Consider the following 17,962-nt stretch of genomic DNA (forward strand, 5'->3'; position numbering starts at 1 on the left):
TGATGTTCCAGCTCATCCTGAGGGAGACGCGAGCGTCTAAAAGAGCTAAATTCCTCTTCAGTGTGTCGAAATGTTCTTAAAACCCCAAACAACAACCTGTTGGTGGAGTTAAAGTTAAACCAACAGCGATAACGGTGTCAGGAAACGGGTCATGTTGCTCCATCCTATAGATGCTGATGATTTGTGTGAATAACTGGAGGCAGAAATGAGGGGATGTTCACTAAAATTTAGGGCTGGGCGAGTTAATGCGTTAAAAATGAGTTAACTCGTTAATTATTTTAACGTCGGTAATTTTATTATTGTAAAAGTCTGTTGCTCACAGGCTTTTATTTTGTTAAAGTCTGTTGCTGTCTGCTGCGGAACCGGAAAAGAAAGTAATCGGCGGATCCACCAAACATGGAGAAGGGTACGGAACTTTTACTCGGCCATTTTCATTTTAAAGTTCTTCCAGACGGTGGAGTCGACAGAACCAAAGTCATCTGTAAACACTGCCAAGTTGAATTGTCTTCTCAGCGTAGTAGTTCCAGTCTAAAATATCACTTAAAGGCAAAACACACAACTGATAGCAGCAAGTCATTCAAGGAAACAGACAGTGGAGCGAGGCTTCTACATAAAAACTACAGAAAGATGCTGATGTTAAAAGTGTGTTTGCACAACAAATGTTATGGCACTTTCATTCATATGGCAGCACATTTAAAATAAAGCTAAATGCTGAAAGCTATACACTACTTTTGAATTCTTTTGGATTTTGCGTACAAATGCGATTAATCGTGATTAATCAGAGAAATCATGAGATCAATTAGATTCAATATTTTAATCGTTGCCCAGCCCTGCTAAAATTCAAGTGTTAATTAGTTGTTAACTGTTCATTTCGGTTTCTTTTATGAGCTGTAATGTGTGGCACCCACTCCACTGCTGCATTTAAACCAGTGACCTCCATCAAAATGTAATAAATTCCATTCCGTCCACGGATCTCAGATGTTTTCCGTAGTTTAGGAGCCACAACCTCGACTAACGTTAGTTTTCAGACCAGAAGGAGGAACCGCCAACAGGTTCTGGTCAGAGGACTTCAATGACCTGCGCATCATCTGTGGCTGTAAGAGCTCACTGATGTAAAGAGAGGATCTTAAAGTGAAGTGTGAATTTTAAGAGAAGCCAGTGCAAAGATGACAAAACAGGGGTCACATGAGACGGCTTAGAGGGCCCGAGGAAGAGCCGCAGGTCGGACCGTCTGCCAGCGATCCACACGAGTCACACGACCCACTGAGGCTGATGTACAGTGAGCTCCAACAGAGGAAACACAAGGCGTGAAGAATTATCACACACACTTTTCTGACTTTTGATGGAACCAGTCATGATAAAGAGCCAGAAATGTTGCTTACAGCGCAAAGCAAACAAGAACTTCTGTTGTTAAAGTGTGAAGTGAGAGATAATTAGCAGCCATCCACTTCTTTATGGCATCAGAACAGCCTCGAAGGACACATATCGTCATATTATCTGTGTAACAATGGTATGAGACTAGGGCCGGCACGGTATATGTATTCGTACCGAACCGTCACGGTACGGGGGTCACAGTTCGGTACGCGCATTTCCACGCAGAATACACACGGTACGGAAGTTTAATATTGATCTGAACGCGGAACTGTTATTTTGCAAGAGTTTCCTTCAGGACCCATTTAAACACTGCCACATGCAAGCTCTGATTGGTCCGTAGAGATATATGCTTTCGGACAGAGTAGTTATAAGAACGCAGTTATCAGAACTGTCCTACTCGAATTTCGTTCTGATAACTGTCCTTCCCCAGCGGACCTGTTTCAGTCTGCATTCGCACATGAGTCGGGACCTGATAGGGACTGATGCGCCGCGCGCAGCCGTCCGCGTCAGTGACGTGTTAGCCGTTAGCCGTTTAGCGCCACATTCAACAACAAAACAAAACAAAACCCGAGAGAAGAAAAAAACACCACAAAGAAGCTAATATGGAGAGCGGGGAGGTCACCGTGTTCATGGTCTGCATGATGGTGATATTAATCATGGACGATCACATCGGGCATCTAACATCGAGGCTGGAAGAGCTCACAGAGAGAGTCAGGAGATACTTTTTCATTTCATGAAGTAAGAAAGGAGAGCAGAGCGCTGCAGACAAAGGAGACAACGTGTAAGTTTAACTTATTAAACACGCGCCGGTTCTGTCTGTGTGGTATGATGAAACATTTCAGCCGTGATAGCATGACATGGGGCGTAGCTACCGGCCACCACACACCTCCGTCAGATGCGTTCTATAGAACCATGAAAAGAACCGACCAATTACGTCTCCCAAATGTATTACAACAACCCCTGGATACGAATACATGCAGAGCAAAAAAATTTACCGAAGCAATTGGAATTTACATCGCATCTGCTATGCGCCCATATTCCACTGTAGAAGAGGCAGGATTCAGATATCTATTACATGTGCTCGAACCTCGCTACACGCCTCCTTCGGCACTGTACCGAAAATGTACCGAACCGTAGGGTCCGTACCGAGGTACGTACCGAACCGTGAGTTTTTTGTACCGTTCCACCCCTGTATGAGACCCCTTTAAAAGGTGTGTCCAAGTGGGAAGAACTACAAAGAAAAAAAGAAAAAGAAAACAGACTTTTATGGGTTTTTCTCCCTGAAAGCAGCATTTCCACATGAATCAGGGACTCAAAAAGATATCGATCGTGAACATACGAGGGGACTTTCAGGGTGAGAATGGCTGCCTTTCTGGTCAGATGAGCTCAGTTGTTTTAGGTTTAATCTCCACGGCTAACAGAGTCTGTGAACTTGAAGTCATACAGCAGGTATAAATGCTGCTGGCATCAGGTGGTGGGGCGCAGGAAGAGAATATCAGATCGCCGTGGAAACAAAAACAACCACAGTCTGAAGAGATTAGAAGCGTAACGCCTGAGTTTTAGTATTATTATAATAATAAAAGGATCAGAGCTGGGATGAAATAAGAGAGAAATGTTTGCTGGGTATTAAGCATCAGCTTTTCCATCAGTGTAGATTTCTGCCCTCATTAACTCGGTCCATCAGGGTGGAGTTCTGCAGCTCTGAGCTCCATCAGCTGTCGCTGGCTGACCTTCCTGTCAATCAAACGGCATCAGCAAAGGGCAGCAGAATGTCAGCCCCGCCCCTTTTATCCGCCCCACCCCCCCGCCCGCCTTCCTCAGTATTCAGCACACGCACAGGTGGGTGCGTGTCGTGATAATGATGTATCTAATATTTGTGGTTTAACCTTTCGATCTTAAAGTTCTGACCACGCTGATCTTTAACACACACATTCACCGTTGATATAAAGCGTTCCTCGGTCTCCAACACTTCCTCTGACCCTCACAGGTGAATGTCCAACCCCAACTCTGACCAGAACCTCTTTCTTACTAAATCCTCGTTCCTCTTTTCAGCATCTATTGTTCCTGATTCTTTCACGTGTGCCGAGGCCTGAAGTAAAGACTCGTAAGAGCTGGAGCGCTGCCCGAGGCCCACAAACGTTTTCTTTATCGATCTTAAAACAAAAAAAACAGCTTTAATTCAATCAAAAATAACATTTATGTCAACTGAATTGAAATAAGATTTTAAAAATAAGTTAAATTCAAATAAAAATACACTCCCACTAGAGGTGGGCGATGACTTTATCGAGTATAAACTGTGATGGCATCTTTTTCACGTCTCTGAATGCCCCTCACAGCAGGATTTAGTTAGCGAGCGTACGGAGACGGTAGCCGAAGATGAAAAGGACGACTTGGTTTCCAAAGAAAAACGGCACTGGATGGATCATCTGGCAGTGGATCGGATTTCACGAGGAAAACGTCAAACAAAACGCGCTTATCAGCAAAATATGCTGCAAAAAAACCCCCCAAAAAACAGCCGTTCCACGAGCCCGTTTCACCTCCTGAAACGCCTCAAACTGCACGTCCGAACCTCCAAATAAAAAGGTCAAATGAAGCAAAACCACAAACGCAGACACGCTCCCATTGCTGAAACACGATCCATCAGAAAAGGAAACATCTTTCCCAAAGATTTGTGTTAAAATGCTCTTTGTTGTGGCTTTGAGCCTCAGCAGGAGGAACTATCTAAATATTATTTATGTTGTTTGTTAAAAGCTTCAGAGTGCAAATGAAATAAATAATAATAATAAAAAGGATATACTTGAATCAGACTGGACTTATTTATGCATCATGGGGTTGAATTTAACATTTATACGGAAATTAACATGAGATTTTATAAATACTGAGACGCATATCGCGAGAAAAGTTAAAAAATTATAAAGATATCGTACAATACATGCCCAGTAATATTGTTGTAATGTTTTAAATACTTGAACGCAGTTTTTCTAGAGAAGATAATTGTTTTGTATATGGGATTATCGTCCATCGACTCTTTTGGGCTTTCACATGCGCGAGCGTACAACTAACCGGTGAGTGACATGCTGTTTATAAAGTTGTTTTGTAACGTCCCCATGCCAGTAATGTGAGAACCATGCATATGGTTTTGATGGTAAGGCTTGTGACTTTATTGTCGGATGGTTACTGAGACACATAAAAACTAAAAAATTGTATTTTTTGGACTATAAGTCACACTTTTTTTCATAGTTTGGCTGGTCCTGCGAATTATATATCGAAATATATAGAATTTAACATGGTTTTAAATGTTTATTCAAACTGACTTCTTGGTGTTACCGTTTCATGCAACGCAGCCGCCTCTCTATCAGAGCACGGACAATGTGTGTCGGGATTGGTCTTGAATTTTGTGAAATAAATTTCTAAATAAATGTGACTTATATATCAAAACATATATAATTCAACATGGTTTTAGATGTTAATTCATACTGACTGACATCAACCAAGGAGTAAACACTCTAGGCTTGTGACAACTATATGCTGCTTAATTCATAACTCAAAGACAACTGAGACAGACTGAACACAATCAAAAAGAAGATCCTAATCTGCAGATTACAAACTGCAGGCTGTAAAAGATGCAGCCGAAAACGGGAATCCAGCAGCAGAAAGAAAGAGTGAGTGAGAAGCTTGTGAGTGGACTGGCGAAAAGCAGAGGGTTAATCTGACTGCAGTGAAGAAAACAAAGAGCGCTAATCGCCTCTCTATCAGAGCACGGTGTGTCAGGATTGGTCTTGGATTTTGTGAAATAATTTTCTGAATAAATGCGACTTATGTATGTTTTTTTTGCTCTTCACGATGCATTTTTTGACTGACGCGACTTATAGTCCGGAAAATACTTGTTTTGGCCTCATCACACAGTCCTAAGTCAAACTATTCATTATTATCATAGAAAAAAAGCCACTTTTATTAGAAGATAACCACCAGTACCAGTGTTCCCAGTAGGGTTCCCACCACTAAAGCTAAGGCCAGGATCACAGTTCAGTTTCTAACCATAACACCAAGTTTTAATCCTCAAAGATCCCTTTTAACATGTTGGATCCCACAAACACATATGGTGTTTTTGGACAATATGAATATAGAAAAACAAGTACACACACACTGTTAACCTGTTTATACACTAATATTTTCCTCTGTTATAAGCGGTCACCAGAGGAATGAAGCACAGGCTTTTACATGCAAGGTGTAACAGGAAGTTAACCCATGGTTAACCCAGGTGCACCCATAGAGGAAGCAAGTCTTCCCTAAATAACTGCCACTCGTGTCACGTTTCACATGCATTTTATAAAACAAAGCTGTGTTGTTCGTGCTGCCAAATTCTGTTAAGAGGAAGGACGGATTCACTGGTGCATCTTTTCTTATTCTTCAGCATTCTGCACGCAGGACAAAGAATGAAGCAGAACAATCTGACGATATGATTTATATCATTTATGAACACCTGGGCTCGTGCTCGGTTCAGTCAACAGGACAAAGGGGCCAGAAGCAGGTAACAGAAGGCTGAGTTTAAGTGAAGTTTTCAACACTCTCTGGAGCCTTTTTAAGGGAAGAATTTCAGTGATTCTTCATTATTTACGTCACTTTAAGAGGATAAAACCTGAGGCGACCTTTACTGTGGGCAGAATATCGGAAACAGGAAAAATCTGAGAGTATCTGAGGAGATCAGCAGGAGGGGAGGAACAGAAAAGCTGGACCTGAGAAGTGTTTTCAGACCAGGTTCTCTTTATTCTGAATGGACCTGGGCTTCTTAAACACTACAACCCAGTTCAGTTCTGGATTTAACTTTCAGGGCAGAGTTTTGGACCGTGTCTAAATGTTTTACGACAAAGAAAAGTTTAATTCTGCGATTGAGCAAAATTCACACATGATTTTGCTTTTACGAAAACAGCAATTTAAGTTCAGAGTGTCTCTGAAAGCATCACAGAGGATGACTAACAGCTCACAGCTTCATCTCCACATGACACAAACACAGCCACCATACTGTGTCATCTGTCTGCAGATCAGCTGATCTGTTAAATCTCTGCGTTGTGTCCTCATCGTACCTCTCCAGCGCCGACCTCCTCTTCTCCACAAAGTCGTTGGACGACTGATCCTCCTTCCCCACCTTCACCTTGGTCATCCCTGCAGAAAATGAGACGCGTGCATATTTAAGTCATTTAATCGCCTTCTGATTTAACTGGAACAGTAAGATGGAGCTCTGGATAAGAGTTTAAACATTTTACAGCAACACATACAACACTTTAAAAACGCTTTTTGTTGATTATTTCTAGGGCTGGGCGAGTTAACTCGTTATTATCGCGTTAACTTGTTCATTATTTAACGGCGATAAACATTTTATTGCGCATTAACGCAGGTTTTATTATTATAAAAGTCTGTTGAATGCATCACATTCACACAGTTACAGCAAACACCACGAAGCATGGAGTAATAAAATAAAGATAAACTAGCAGGTAACATCACCGCTACAGGTGCTCCTCGGTCTCTGTGTGAAGCTCACGGAGCTAACCGGCGCTACTTCCTGTTTTACTTGTTTCAACATAAAAGCACGTATTTCAAAATAATTTAAAAAAAAACTCCTGCATTTACAGCCAAGTTGAATTGTCTTCTCAGCGTAGTAGTTCCAGTCTAAAATATCACTTAAAGGCAAAACACACAACTGATAGCAGCAAGTCATTCAAGGAAACAGACAGTGGAGCGAGGCTTCTACATAAAAACTACAGAAAGATGCTGATGTTAAAAGTGTGTTTGCACAACAAATGTTATGGCACTTTCATTCATATGGCAGCACATTTAGAATAAAACTAAATGCTAAAAGCTATACACTACTTTTGGATTCATTTTTGGATTTTGCAAACAAATGCGATTAATCATGATTAATCAGGAAAATCATGTGATTAATTAGATTAAAGATTTAATCGTTGCCCAGCCCTAATTATTTCATTACTCTGTAAAGAACAGTCATAGTTTGTTGAATTAAACTGTTTGGATGGCAGTTTTCGAACTGGAACTGTTCCTCATCTACAGAATTACTGGCCATGCAGCGTTTTCCTTCTCAAACACTTCCACATACGGTCCAGGGGAAGTCGGGAATCGAACCACCGACTTCTGGATGGGCGAATGATTGCTCTTGAATGCCCGAATACACTTGTGGAGGTCTGACTTTGCTTACCCACAATGCTTTTCTCCGGTGCAGGGGGGACGATGTAGCCTATGTGCAGGTACTTGGAGGCCAGTTTACTGTGCAGACCGAGAAAATCACTGAAACGCCTTTTCACCGAGAAGTCCATCTCCTTAAACACGGACATGGAGGTCTGTGTGAGGCACCAAGAGAAAGAAAGAGAGGCAGTTAAAGTGATGAACGGCTGGAGGACCAGGGGAGGGTAATGCCAACGATGTGTCATTATCAGAAATCAGTGGAGAACAGCTGACACTTTAAAGCAGTTTTAAGATCATGCTGATGACAGGTATGTTTAACTTTGAACTGAGCTATATAAATATTATTATATTATTTGTGTTGTTTGTTAAAAGCTTCTGAGTGCAAATGAAATAAATAATAATAATATAAAGGATATACTTGAATAAGACTGGACTTATTTATAAATCACAAGGTTGAATTTATACAGAAATTAAGATGAGATTTTATAAATACTGAGACGCATATCGCGAGAAAAGCTAAAAAATTATAAAGATATCGTATTTTCTGGACTATAAGTCGCACTTTTTTTCATAGTTTGGCTGGTCCTGCGACATAATCAGATGCGACTTATATATCAAAATATATATAATTTAACATGGTTTTAGATGTTAATTCATACTGATTGACATTAACCAAGGAGTAAATACTCTAGGCTTGTGACAACTATATGCTGCTTAATTTATAACTTAAAGACAACTGAGACAGACTGAACACAATCAAAAAGAAGATCCTATTCTGCAGATTACAAACTGCAGGCTGTAAAATATGCAGCCGAAAGATCAGGGACGTCCGGTCCTCGAGGGCAGGTTTTAGACGTGTTCAGGTGTGTTGAAGCAGGGAAACATCTCAAACCTGCAGGACAGCGGCCCTCAAGGACCGGATGTATGTGGGTAGAGCCTCAGTAATCCTAAAAACCTTAAATAAGAGCAGCCAGACTTGATTTCACCTCTCATCCGAAAAGGCTTCCTCAGTGAAGAACTTAAGAGTCTTCAGCAGTTAATCAAGCTTTCAGAATTAAATGAAGTAAAGAAAGAAAAAGCCACAAGTTTTTTGAATGTCTAAAACAGATAAAAACTCATACGGGGACCTAAAATCTCAGCAGATCGAGTGTCTCGTCTCTCTTTATCCAGTTTAACCTGAGACATGATGGAGCCAGGTCCAAGCGGAGTCACCTCAGTGACACAGGAAACTCTGACTTTAGGCTCAACATACGTCACAAACCTGTTAATGGGGTTGCTCAGAAACACTCAGTGGGGTCACATGGCACTGAAAGGATCAGATTATTGGCTAAATTACAATCAGAATGAGTTATTAAGTGCATGTAGACACTTTAATCTGACAAGAAATTGGATCGGATTAAGACCCCGAGATAACTGGGTTGAACGTCACTCTAAACCTGCTTGTAGACGCTGAAGCACGTGGTGAATCAGACTTTGCGTTCTGCGCATGCTCCAGATGTTTTCCCGGGGTCGTGACCCGGAAGTCAAAGGAGACGATATTCCTGTTGTTGTCGCCGTCAGAAAGAAACAAACAACGCGATGGAGAATGCTCCGTTGGGCATCGAGTTTGTGCAACAAGCAGCTCATCACAGACCAAATGTAGAGGGACGTAGCTTCATCTTGCTCTGCGTTCTCCATCTTTCTCCAATGCCTGAGTTTGTTGTTGTTGTTGGTGGTGAAGAGGTCAACAGGAAGTGGCTCTATTAGCAACAGCTGGAATGGGTACAGCGCCACCTATCATACCGGGGTATGACACGCTTTGTGCCTCTGATCCCATTCATTCACCGCCAGATATCCAAGGAGAATTACCCTCGCTCAACTCTCTCTTATTGTAATTTAGCCAATAATCTGATCCTTTCAGGGCCATGTGACCCCACTGAGTGGTGCAGCTTATCCTAACCCTTCAGTCTGTCTTTAAAGGTTGGAGCTCGTTTTTCTAAGTTGCCTTGAATACACCACGTTTGACCATCGTTTACACGTGTGTGCCGTCTTTCATCGTTATCACAGCGCAGACGCCGTTAATACAGGGAGGCTGTGTTCATCAAACTGAGTTGTAAGGTGAGGTGGACGGCTTTTACCTAAATGATGTATGATGTAATAACAAGAACACTAGTTATTGTTACCAAGGTTAGATAAGTAGCTAGCTAGCTTCACGTTGGAAATAGATCCAGAGTCATTGATTAACTTGTGTTCTGAATTCCACGATTACTTGGCACATATTCAACAGTTTTGCAGCAGAAAGAGCAGGCAGCTCTCAACATTAGGGAAGCAGCAGAGACCATCGTATTACTCCTGAAGCAACACTGAAGTGTCACAAAACTGTCACACACAGCACAGTCTCAGCGTGATTAAGCATGTGGTCATAAAAGTTTTGTTTTCTGACCCCCGAGTGTGTGTTCATAAATGTGAATGAGCAGGTTTTAGTTTGACAGAAATGACAGAGAAAGGCTTTACCAACAGCTTCTCACCTTTGTGGTCACTTTGTAGGCCATGTATGCGTTCATCCCGTCACCTGGAACACACAGACTCTGATTAATGACCCGAAACGTTCAATCACACAAACACAGACGGTGTTTCCTCACCGTTTAAGCAGGAATGAGACTGAGACTCGGCTCAGCTCAGATATCAAACAAGTTTAACTAGTTTCATGCCTTTTATTTACCATCTTGGTTTGACCTTGTTCGTGTTTACACTCAGAGACTGTGGAGTTAATGCTGCTCTGCCTGCTGAATATGAAACAGTGCTGCCCGACCTACATGCAAAAAGATTTTTCAGCTCCAAACATTTGATCTGTGTGATGGTTTACGTGGTTGTAATGACACGTACAGCCTCTAGGGGGCTCCACCAAGGCTCCTACTCTGCATTTTACTTCACTCTGAATTCGTTCAGATGAACGTGGAAAGGCTGATGTGAGTTTTAACTTCCAGCATGTTTGTCCCAATCAGAAAAAAGGCAAAAACGATAACAACAGGAGGTTTGGTGGGAAATAAGGGCTCAGTGAGCAGATAAATCCATTTAAAAAGCTGCCAAAAATAACTCAGATCTGTGTGTTTTTCCATCTGTGGTAGATGTTTAGTTGGTATCACATGATATCACATATCATTAAAATGCACTCACCAACTTTCTCGGGGTCGGACACTGATATGTTTATGTCGAAGGAGTCGGCGCCTTCCTCCTCTTCGATCTACAGAGAACATCAAACAAAACTCAATCAGCATTCGTTGTTGGTAAAATCCAGCAGCTGAACGTCAGGGTGAGATATTTCACTAGATGGATATGAACTACAGGAAGTGACATTAAAATGATGTCTGAAGATAAAAAACTGAAAACACAAAGCTTTTTCCTGCTGGGCCACATTTAAATCTACCGGTCTGGTCTCATGACTGTATGTTTGTCTTATGTTCAGTAACTTAAGGAATGGGTTTATGTCTGGAAACGACATTTAATAATGTGTAGAAGTCCTGATCCAGCCCTCATTTACTTATATATTTCCAGGAAAATAAGAAAAAGTTGCAAACATAAAATATAAATACAGAATATAAGTTAAAAACAGAGTTTGTTCAGTTCTGAGCAGCTTTAAAGTGAATATCTGCTCTGAGCTGCTTTCTCCTCCAGCACAGCCTGAACCCTCTCAGACAGCTTTCTGTCCTTTCTTTAAGGAGTCTTCAGGAATAGTTCTCCAGGCTTCTTGAAGGACATCCCAAAGCTCTTCTTTGGATGTGGGCTGCCTTTTGTTCCGTTCTCTGCCAACATGATCCCACACTGCTTCAGTAATGTTGAGCTCCGGGCTCTGGGGAGGATTCTTCCCTCCATCAGACCTGCTGCCACTGATTTTCAGCCCACTTCTTGTGTCCTTTGGCACAGCTCAGCCTTTTCTCCCTGTTTCCCTTCCTTAAGAACGGCTTCCTGACAGCCACCCTTCCATGGAGCCCGTTTCTGATGAGGCTTGGGCCAACAGCAGATGGATCAGCTGAAGGTCCAGATGCATCTCTCAGCTCCTGTGTCAGGTCTTTGCTGGATTTTTTCCTCTTTCTTAAGGACATCACTTTCAGATCCTGTTCATCTGCTGTAGATAGTTCTTTAGGCCTGACACTTCTTCTTTTGTCCTCCACTTGTCCAGTTTCCTCAAATGTTTTAAGGACACACTGCACACCATGCTGAGATATGCCAAGTTTTCAGCTAACAGCTCTTTGGGAATCACCTTGTTGCTGCAGAAATCCTGTTTTCTGTCTGTCAGACTGTGTTATCTTTGCTGTTTTTTACAGATGCAGCTAAAGAAATGGGAACAAATGATGTGTCTGTGTGACAGGCTGCTGGGAACAAAGTGCCTAAAGATCCAAAGATATGTGTGTGGAGTCACCTCATCAAATGAGGAGTGTGTGAACATGTCGTCGTGGGCGTGGCCGATGCGTGGGGTGATGACGGAGGTGGGAGGGGTGATGGGAGTGATGGCGGGTGATGGGCCGTCAGACAGCAGTACGTCTCGCTCCGGACTGTCCAACGACACCTCCTCTGTTGCCTCTACAACGTGCGCGCACACACACACACACACACACACACACACACAAACAGATTACCACGTTAATTTAAATACAAGCAACCACTTTGTAAAGACAAAGAATTACAGCAGCTTAAAATCCAAAAGGAGGGTGACAGACATGTTGTAAAGACGAGGATCTGGTGATTTCTGTTGGCTCTGTTGGTTCCTGGAGTAACTAATAAAGTACTCATTTATCTATTATCATCAGACAAAAGAAACAGTCCCAACGAGCAGATATCCAAACTGCTATCAGTGCTCGAAATATGGAGAATGTGTACAAAAAATAAAGAAACAACTAAAGCGTCAAAGCCAAAAAAAAAAACTGAGACCCAAATAATCAAGTCTGACACGAGCAGAACATCCGGTGTGAAGCATCATAAAACATGTGAGACCTGTGGAAGCTACAAACTACAGATGTGTGAGATATTCATACCTGCGAACAGATCCTCGCCGTCGTCATCGAACAACAAGTCCTGCTTGGGTCCGTTTGAGTTGGTGCTGATGTCCACGGCAGGCAGGCTGGCTGGTTGGGACTAAACACACAAACACACACAAACACGCGTCAACGACACGGGTTTATAGATCAACCCCGGTCCCTGTGTAACATGGCAAAACAAACAGAGTGAAATGAACATAGAAAACATATCAGTCGTGAATCTGATGGCAGCAACATGTCCCAGAAAAGTTGAGACGGGGGGGGGAACAAAAGAAAAGAAACAGCTGGAGGAGCATGTTGCAGCTAATTATGATGATTGGCAACAGGTCGGTCACATGACTGGGTCCATTCGAGGGGTAAAAACAGGGGTTCATCAAAGATTCAGAGAATCTGGAGACATCTCTGTGAACATCCGGCCCTCAGGCGGCTCTGCATTTAAAAAAAAATAATAATCAGACCCGATTTGTCACGCCCATGGGATTTTCCCCATGTTTTTAGTTATGTTTTATCATGTTTTAGGTTGTGTTTTGGTTCTTGAGTTCATGTTTTGCCATTTGCTTTTCCCCTCACTTCACATACCACCTCATTAGTTTTCACTCACATCGCCTGTTCAATGTCCCCAGCTGCACTCATTCACAATTACCCAGTTCCCCATTTAGTTTCCAGGCTCCCCTGTCCTTTTTTCAGATCTTTACCTGATTTTCACCCCTCATGCCACGACCCCGCATTCAAGTTAAGTGTTTTTTCCCGTATCATGCCAAGTCTTTTGTTTTCGTTAGTCATAGTTTATGTCTTTTGTCTCACAGTTAAGTTATTTGTCATCCAGCTCAGCCGCGCCTTTTGTTTAACTTTGTTTTTATGAATTAAAACCCAGTTTCTTGTCTTACACTTCTGAGTCCGCATCCGTGTCCTACCCCCCAGCCAGTCCTGACACGATTCTGTCCTGGAAATCCCTGCATGGGCTCAGGAACACTTCCAGAGTTCATCGTCTGTGAGCACAGCTCAGCGTAACATCCACAGATGCAGGTTAAAGCTCCGTCAGACGGAGAAGAAGCCACATGTGAACACGATCCAGAAACTCTGCCGTCTCCTCTGCACCAAAGCTCATTTAAAATGGACCGAGGCAAAGTGGGAAACTGTTCTGTGGTCAGATGGATCAGAGCCCGATGCTGCGTCCTCCAGACTAAAGAGGAGAGGGGCCATCCAGCTTGTTATCAGCTCTCAGTTCATTAATGCCTCTGGAACTGGAAAACCTGCACATATGGAACGGCTCCATCGATGCTGAAAGGTTTAAACAGGTTTTAGAGCAACATCTGCTCCCATCCAGACGACCTCTGCTTCAGGGAAGGCCTTGCATATTCCAGCAGGACAGAGTTAAACCTGCATCTATTCCAACAGCATGGACTGACCAGCCCGCAGACCTTTAACCCCCTGAAAACATTTAGAACACAACAAAGAAGACTCCAGGACAGCTGAGCAGCTAGAATCCTCTATCAGACTAGAAATGGAGAACATTCCTCCCCCCAAAGGTCCAGCAGCTGGTCTCCTCAGTCCCAGATGTTCACAGATGTTGTTAAAAGAAGAGGGGATGCTGCACAGTGGGGAAACATGGACCTGTCCCAACTTTAGGAGACATGTTTACTGCCATCGAACTAACCAAAGGGGTCGTAAAAACACTGGGAAATCAAACAAGAATGTGGATTCTTTTCATAAACTGTGGGGACACGAAGTAAAACCTCACATCAGAGGTGTAAAAATGAACTTATATGAATCATTCCCTGATTTTAACTTTTAAAAAGAGTAAATAACTAGAAAGAGCTGTCCCTGCTCAACAGCTTATGAGCTGAATGGGGATAGCTGACCATGCTAAAAAAGCTGAAAATAGTTCAATTTCAGCAGTAAAAACTGTTGCTACGGTATTGGTTGAAGGAATTTTGTGATTTTTTTTTTTTTTGTACTACCAAACTTAACATTGGAAATTAGTCAGAGAATTTGAAGAGGTTGATCTCGGTTTCCATTCTCATAACTGAAATTCTGTAAATGTGAGCTCTTTAGAAGTTACATTGGCTGAAAGAGGACAATTTTTCCTACATTATACAAGGTATAATTTGTTTCTCTAAGTTAAACTGTATGAAAGTTAGAGGAATTTGTTAGAAAAAACAACTTATCAGCACACACTCAACTGTGTGCTCATTCATAAAAATCAAGGAGGAGCAAAATATTCATGTTTTTGAAACTGTCATATTTAAAATTTGTCTGAAGATTTGAAAAAGCTGAAACAATTGGTAATAGCTGAATGTCTTGTGACCCATTTAAAGTTTGAATGGTGTCTAGCTGAAAGCATGCAGAAGTAGTTGGAAAGAGGAAGATGATTTGGAAGAGCTGAAAGCAGTTTCCATTCATTTGAATGACGGAAAAATTTGAATAAAAGTTGAATATCTTAAAAAGTGTAAAAGTTACAAACACCAAAAATGATAGCAGGAATCTGCTGAAAGAGCTGAACGTTTCGATACCAAAACTTGTAGAAATAGCTGAAAGTATGCAGGAGTAGTTAGGTGCCAAAAACTGGTGAATTAATAATAAAGAGAAACAGGAACTTAATATACACGTTTACACAGTGACCTATAGATCCAGCTGTGAAAGCGGCGCATACGCCCAGAATCCATCAACCCTTTCAAATGCAAAACTCTTCTGAAAACGAGATTCTCTCATTCCAGTTGTTTCTTCATGTGTTTGTCATGAGGTTCTCTGGATTTAAAGGTGTTTGTCACCGCCAAATTAAACAGATGATTTCAAATGGAAGCCTGGGAAACCGTCACCCCAGGAGACCCTGTGCGCCCCTTTAAAGCTGAGCTCAAAATGCTCATGAAATATTTGGGATGTCGTCACTTTTCGGAGCATTCTCTAACAGCTCAGAGGAAAACTGGAAGCAGAGCAGTGGCCACATCTGCAAAAAGGCTGTGCAGACTCAACATATTCCACAGAAAATATTCGAGCTGTGTGTCATCCATCCTGCTGAACCACAGAGCTTCCTGTCGGCCAGCGAGGAAACGACCAGCTGCTCCACGAACGCTGGAGCCGAAACTGATCGATCAGCAGCTCCTTCCGCAGAAACAGACGCCTCAGAGGTCGGCCATTCCTCTGCAGACATCGGACGTCATGACAGAAAATGGCAGGTTTAAATTAGGGCTGGGCAACAATTAAAATGTTTAATCTAATTAATCACATGATTTCCCTGATTAATCACGATTAATCGCATTTGTACGCAGAATCCAAAAATGAATCCAAAAGTAGTGTATAGCTTTTAGCATTTAGTTTTATTTTAAATGTGCTGCCATATGAATGAAAGTGCCATAACATTTGTTGTGCAAACACACTTTTAACATCAGCATCTTTCTGTAGTTTTTCTGTAGAAGCCTCGCTCCACTGTCTGTTTCCTTGAATGACTTGCTGCTATCAGTTGTGTGTTTTGCCTTTAAGTGATATTTTAGACTGGAACTACTCTGCTGAGAAGACAATTCAACTTGGCAGTGTTTACAGATGACTTTGGTTCTGTCGACTCCGCCGTCTGGAAGAACTTTAAAATGAAAATGGCCGAGTAAAAGTTCCGTACCCTTCTCCATGTTTGGTGGATCCGCCGATTACTTTCTTTTCCGGTTCCACAACAGACAGCAACAGACTTTTACAAAATAAAAGCCTGTGAGCAACAGACTTTTACAATAATAAAAGCCTGTGAGCAACAGACTTTTACAATAATAAAATAAATAATAAAACCTGCGTGATAAAATATTTGTCGGCCTTAAATAATTAACGAGTTAACTCGCCCAGCCCTAGTTTAAATAAAAAACGGCATCATGTTCACACCTGCTGCAGAACAGAAACTCCTTCGAATCGACCCGGGTCCCATTCATGCCAGCTCCTAAAGAGGAGAATTTCTTCTCATTCCAGAAGATGCTCACTCATGACAAACCCACATGGAATTAAATGTTTAATTCTGGTCTCTTCAGAAAGCTAAAACTCTAATTTCGCCCCTGAAAGTGTCAGAATCCCTCAAAGTGTCACTGGGACTGAGTTACGGACGTCAGAACACAGCGTTTCTTTGTGAACAGATGCCAGATGACCTGATAACCCAGTCCTGGTTTAAACTTAATAACAACAACACTCAAAAATGAATACAGGCTTTTTCTGCAGGCATGTCCAAACGCCTGTTAAAGCCTGTGGACACAACACGGCAGCTCCTGCGCTTTGAAGTAAGGTGTCATTCAAAAGCTAAAGGCAGCGGCTTCATTCTAAAGCGTCAACAATGTTTACATGCAAACACGAATCAGAGGAGACGATCCGTGAAGAATTAGGTACAGCTGAACTGGACTGTTGGGACAATCACTATGAAGACTTCCCCTAGTCTGTATCTTCTGTACTACTGTATTATAAAATGCTTTCCAACAACGCGTCACATGAGCACCCACCAAAAAAGTTGGTGGGCCCAGAAGTGGCCCACATCTGCACTTCCTCTGGCCCACAGTTGGCAGTGTGGATGCCTAAACTCGGCCAGATGTTGTCCAAATCGGTATTTCACTTCCACAACTGACATCAAGTCCAGCTCGTGACGTTTGGGCCCCATCCGGTCCACAGGACACTTGCCGTTATTCCAGGTAGAGCCAGCTTACTGTACTTGGGCCACATCTGGGCCATACAACACTGGACGGCGCCGGTATAAGTACCAGATCGGCTCGGGTTCCGTCCTCTGCTGATTACATCACACAATATGGTTGTCCACTTGAATGGGAGTACATTGTGATTGGCTGTGCGTTTAACAGTTGTGATTGGCTGTAGTAGCCATAGTAACTGTAACATGGCGCTTTTTTTTCCGCAGTGTTTCGGTGATCGGCAGCAGAGCTTTTATGAAGAAATTAAATATTTCCTACAAAATAGTGTGTACCACACCTTGACCACCACCAGCCCCAAACCCTTAAAATCTAGTTTGTTTTGTTTAATCATTTTGGCCTCAGTTCACTCTGAAGAGAAGCTTCATTTTCAGTTTTGTGTATTGTTTATGTGCTGAGCAGCAATAATCTCTTAGACTATATTCGTGTGGACTCCTGTACATAAATCTTGTAAAAATTGTTCTGTTGGATATGTGTGTATATATACATACACCACATATATATGCATATATATACATACATACATACATACAGTCTAAGTAAATAAGACAAATACATACACTGAAAAATTAGCTTAAAGAAATATCTATCCATCTATCTATCTGTCTGTCTGTTGTGAAAGTCGAACCCAACGTAGTTTGTCCAAGCCAATCACAATGTACTCCCATTCAAGCGTACGGCCATAGGCTGTGTTCGAAACCGCATACTTCT

At 42.1% G+C, this 17,962-nt stretch overlaps 1 protein-coding gene across 1 annotated transcript in view; it reads right to left on the bottom strand.

The window, feature by feature from the left end:
* snx2 (sorting nexin 2) overlaps positions 1 to 17,962 on the bottom strand; it is a 45,874-nt gene that overhangs the window by 20,659 nt on the left and 7,253 nt on the right. The window contains exons 2-7 of the mRNA XM_075467202.1: positions 12,585 to 12,684; positions 11,972 to 12,132; positions 10,729 to 10,795; positions 10,080 to 10,123; positions 7,586 to 7,727; positions 6,459 to 6,537 (exon numbers count right to left, since the gene is read on the bottom strand). Of these exons, the coding sequence (XP_075323317.1) occupies positions 6,459 to 6,537; positions 7,586 to 7,727; positions 10,080 to 10,123; positions 10,729 to 10,795; positions 11,972 to 12,132; positions 12,585 to 12,684 (593 nt within the window). The remainder of the gene's footprint in view (positions 1 to 6,458; positions 6,538 to 7,585; positions 7,728 to 10,079; positions 10,124 to 10,728; positions 10,796 to 11,971; positions 12,133 to 12,584; positions 12,685 to 17,962) is intronic.

The sequence above is a fragment of the Odontesthes bonariensis genome, chromosome 6 (genome assembly GCF_027942865.1).
Source record: "Odontesthes bonariensis isolate fOdoBon6 chromosome 6, fOdoBon6.hap1, whole genome shotgun sequence".
Taxonomy (NCBI): Eukaryota; Metazoa; Chordata; class Actinopteri; order Atheriniformes; family Atherinopsidae; genus Odontesthes; species Odontesthes bonariensis.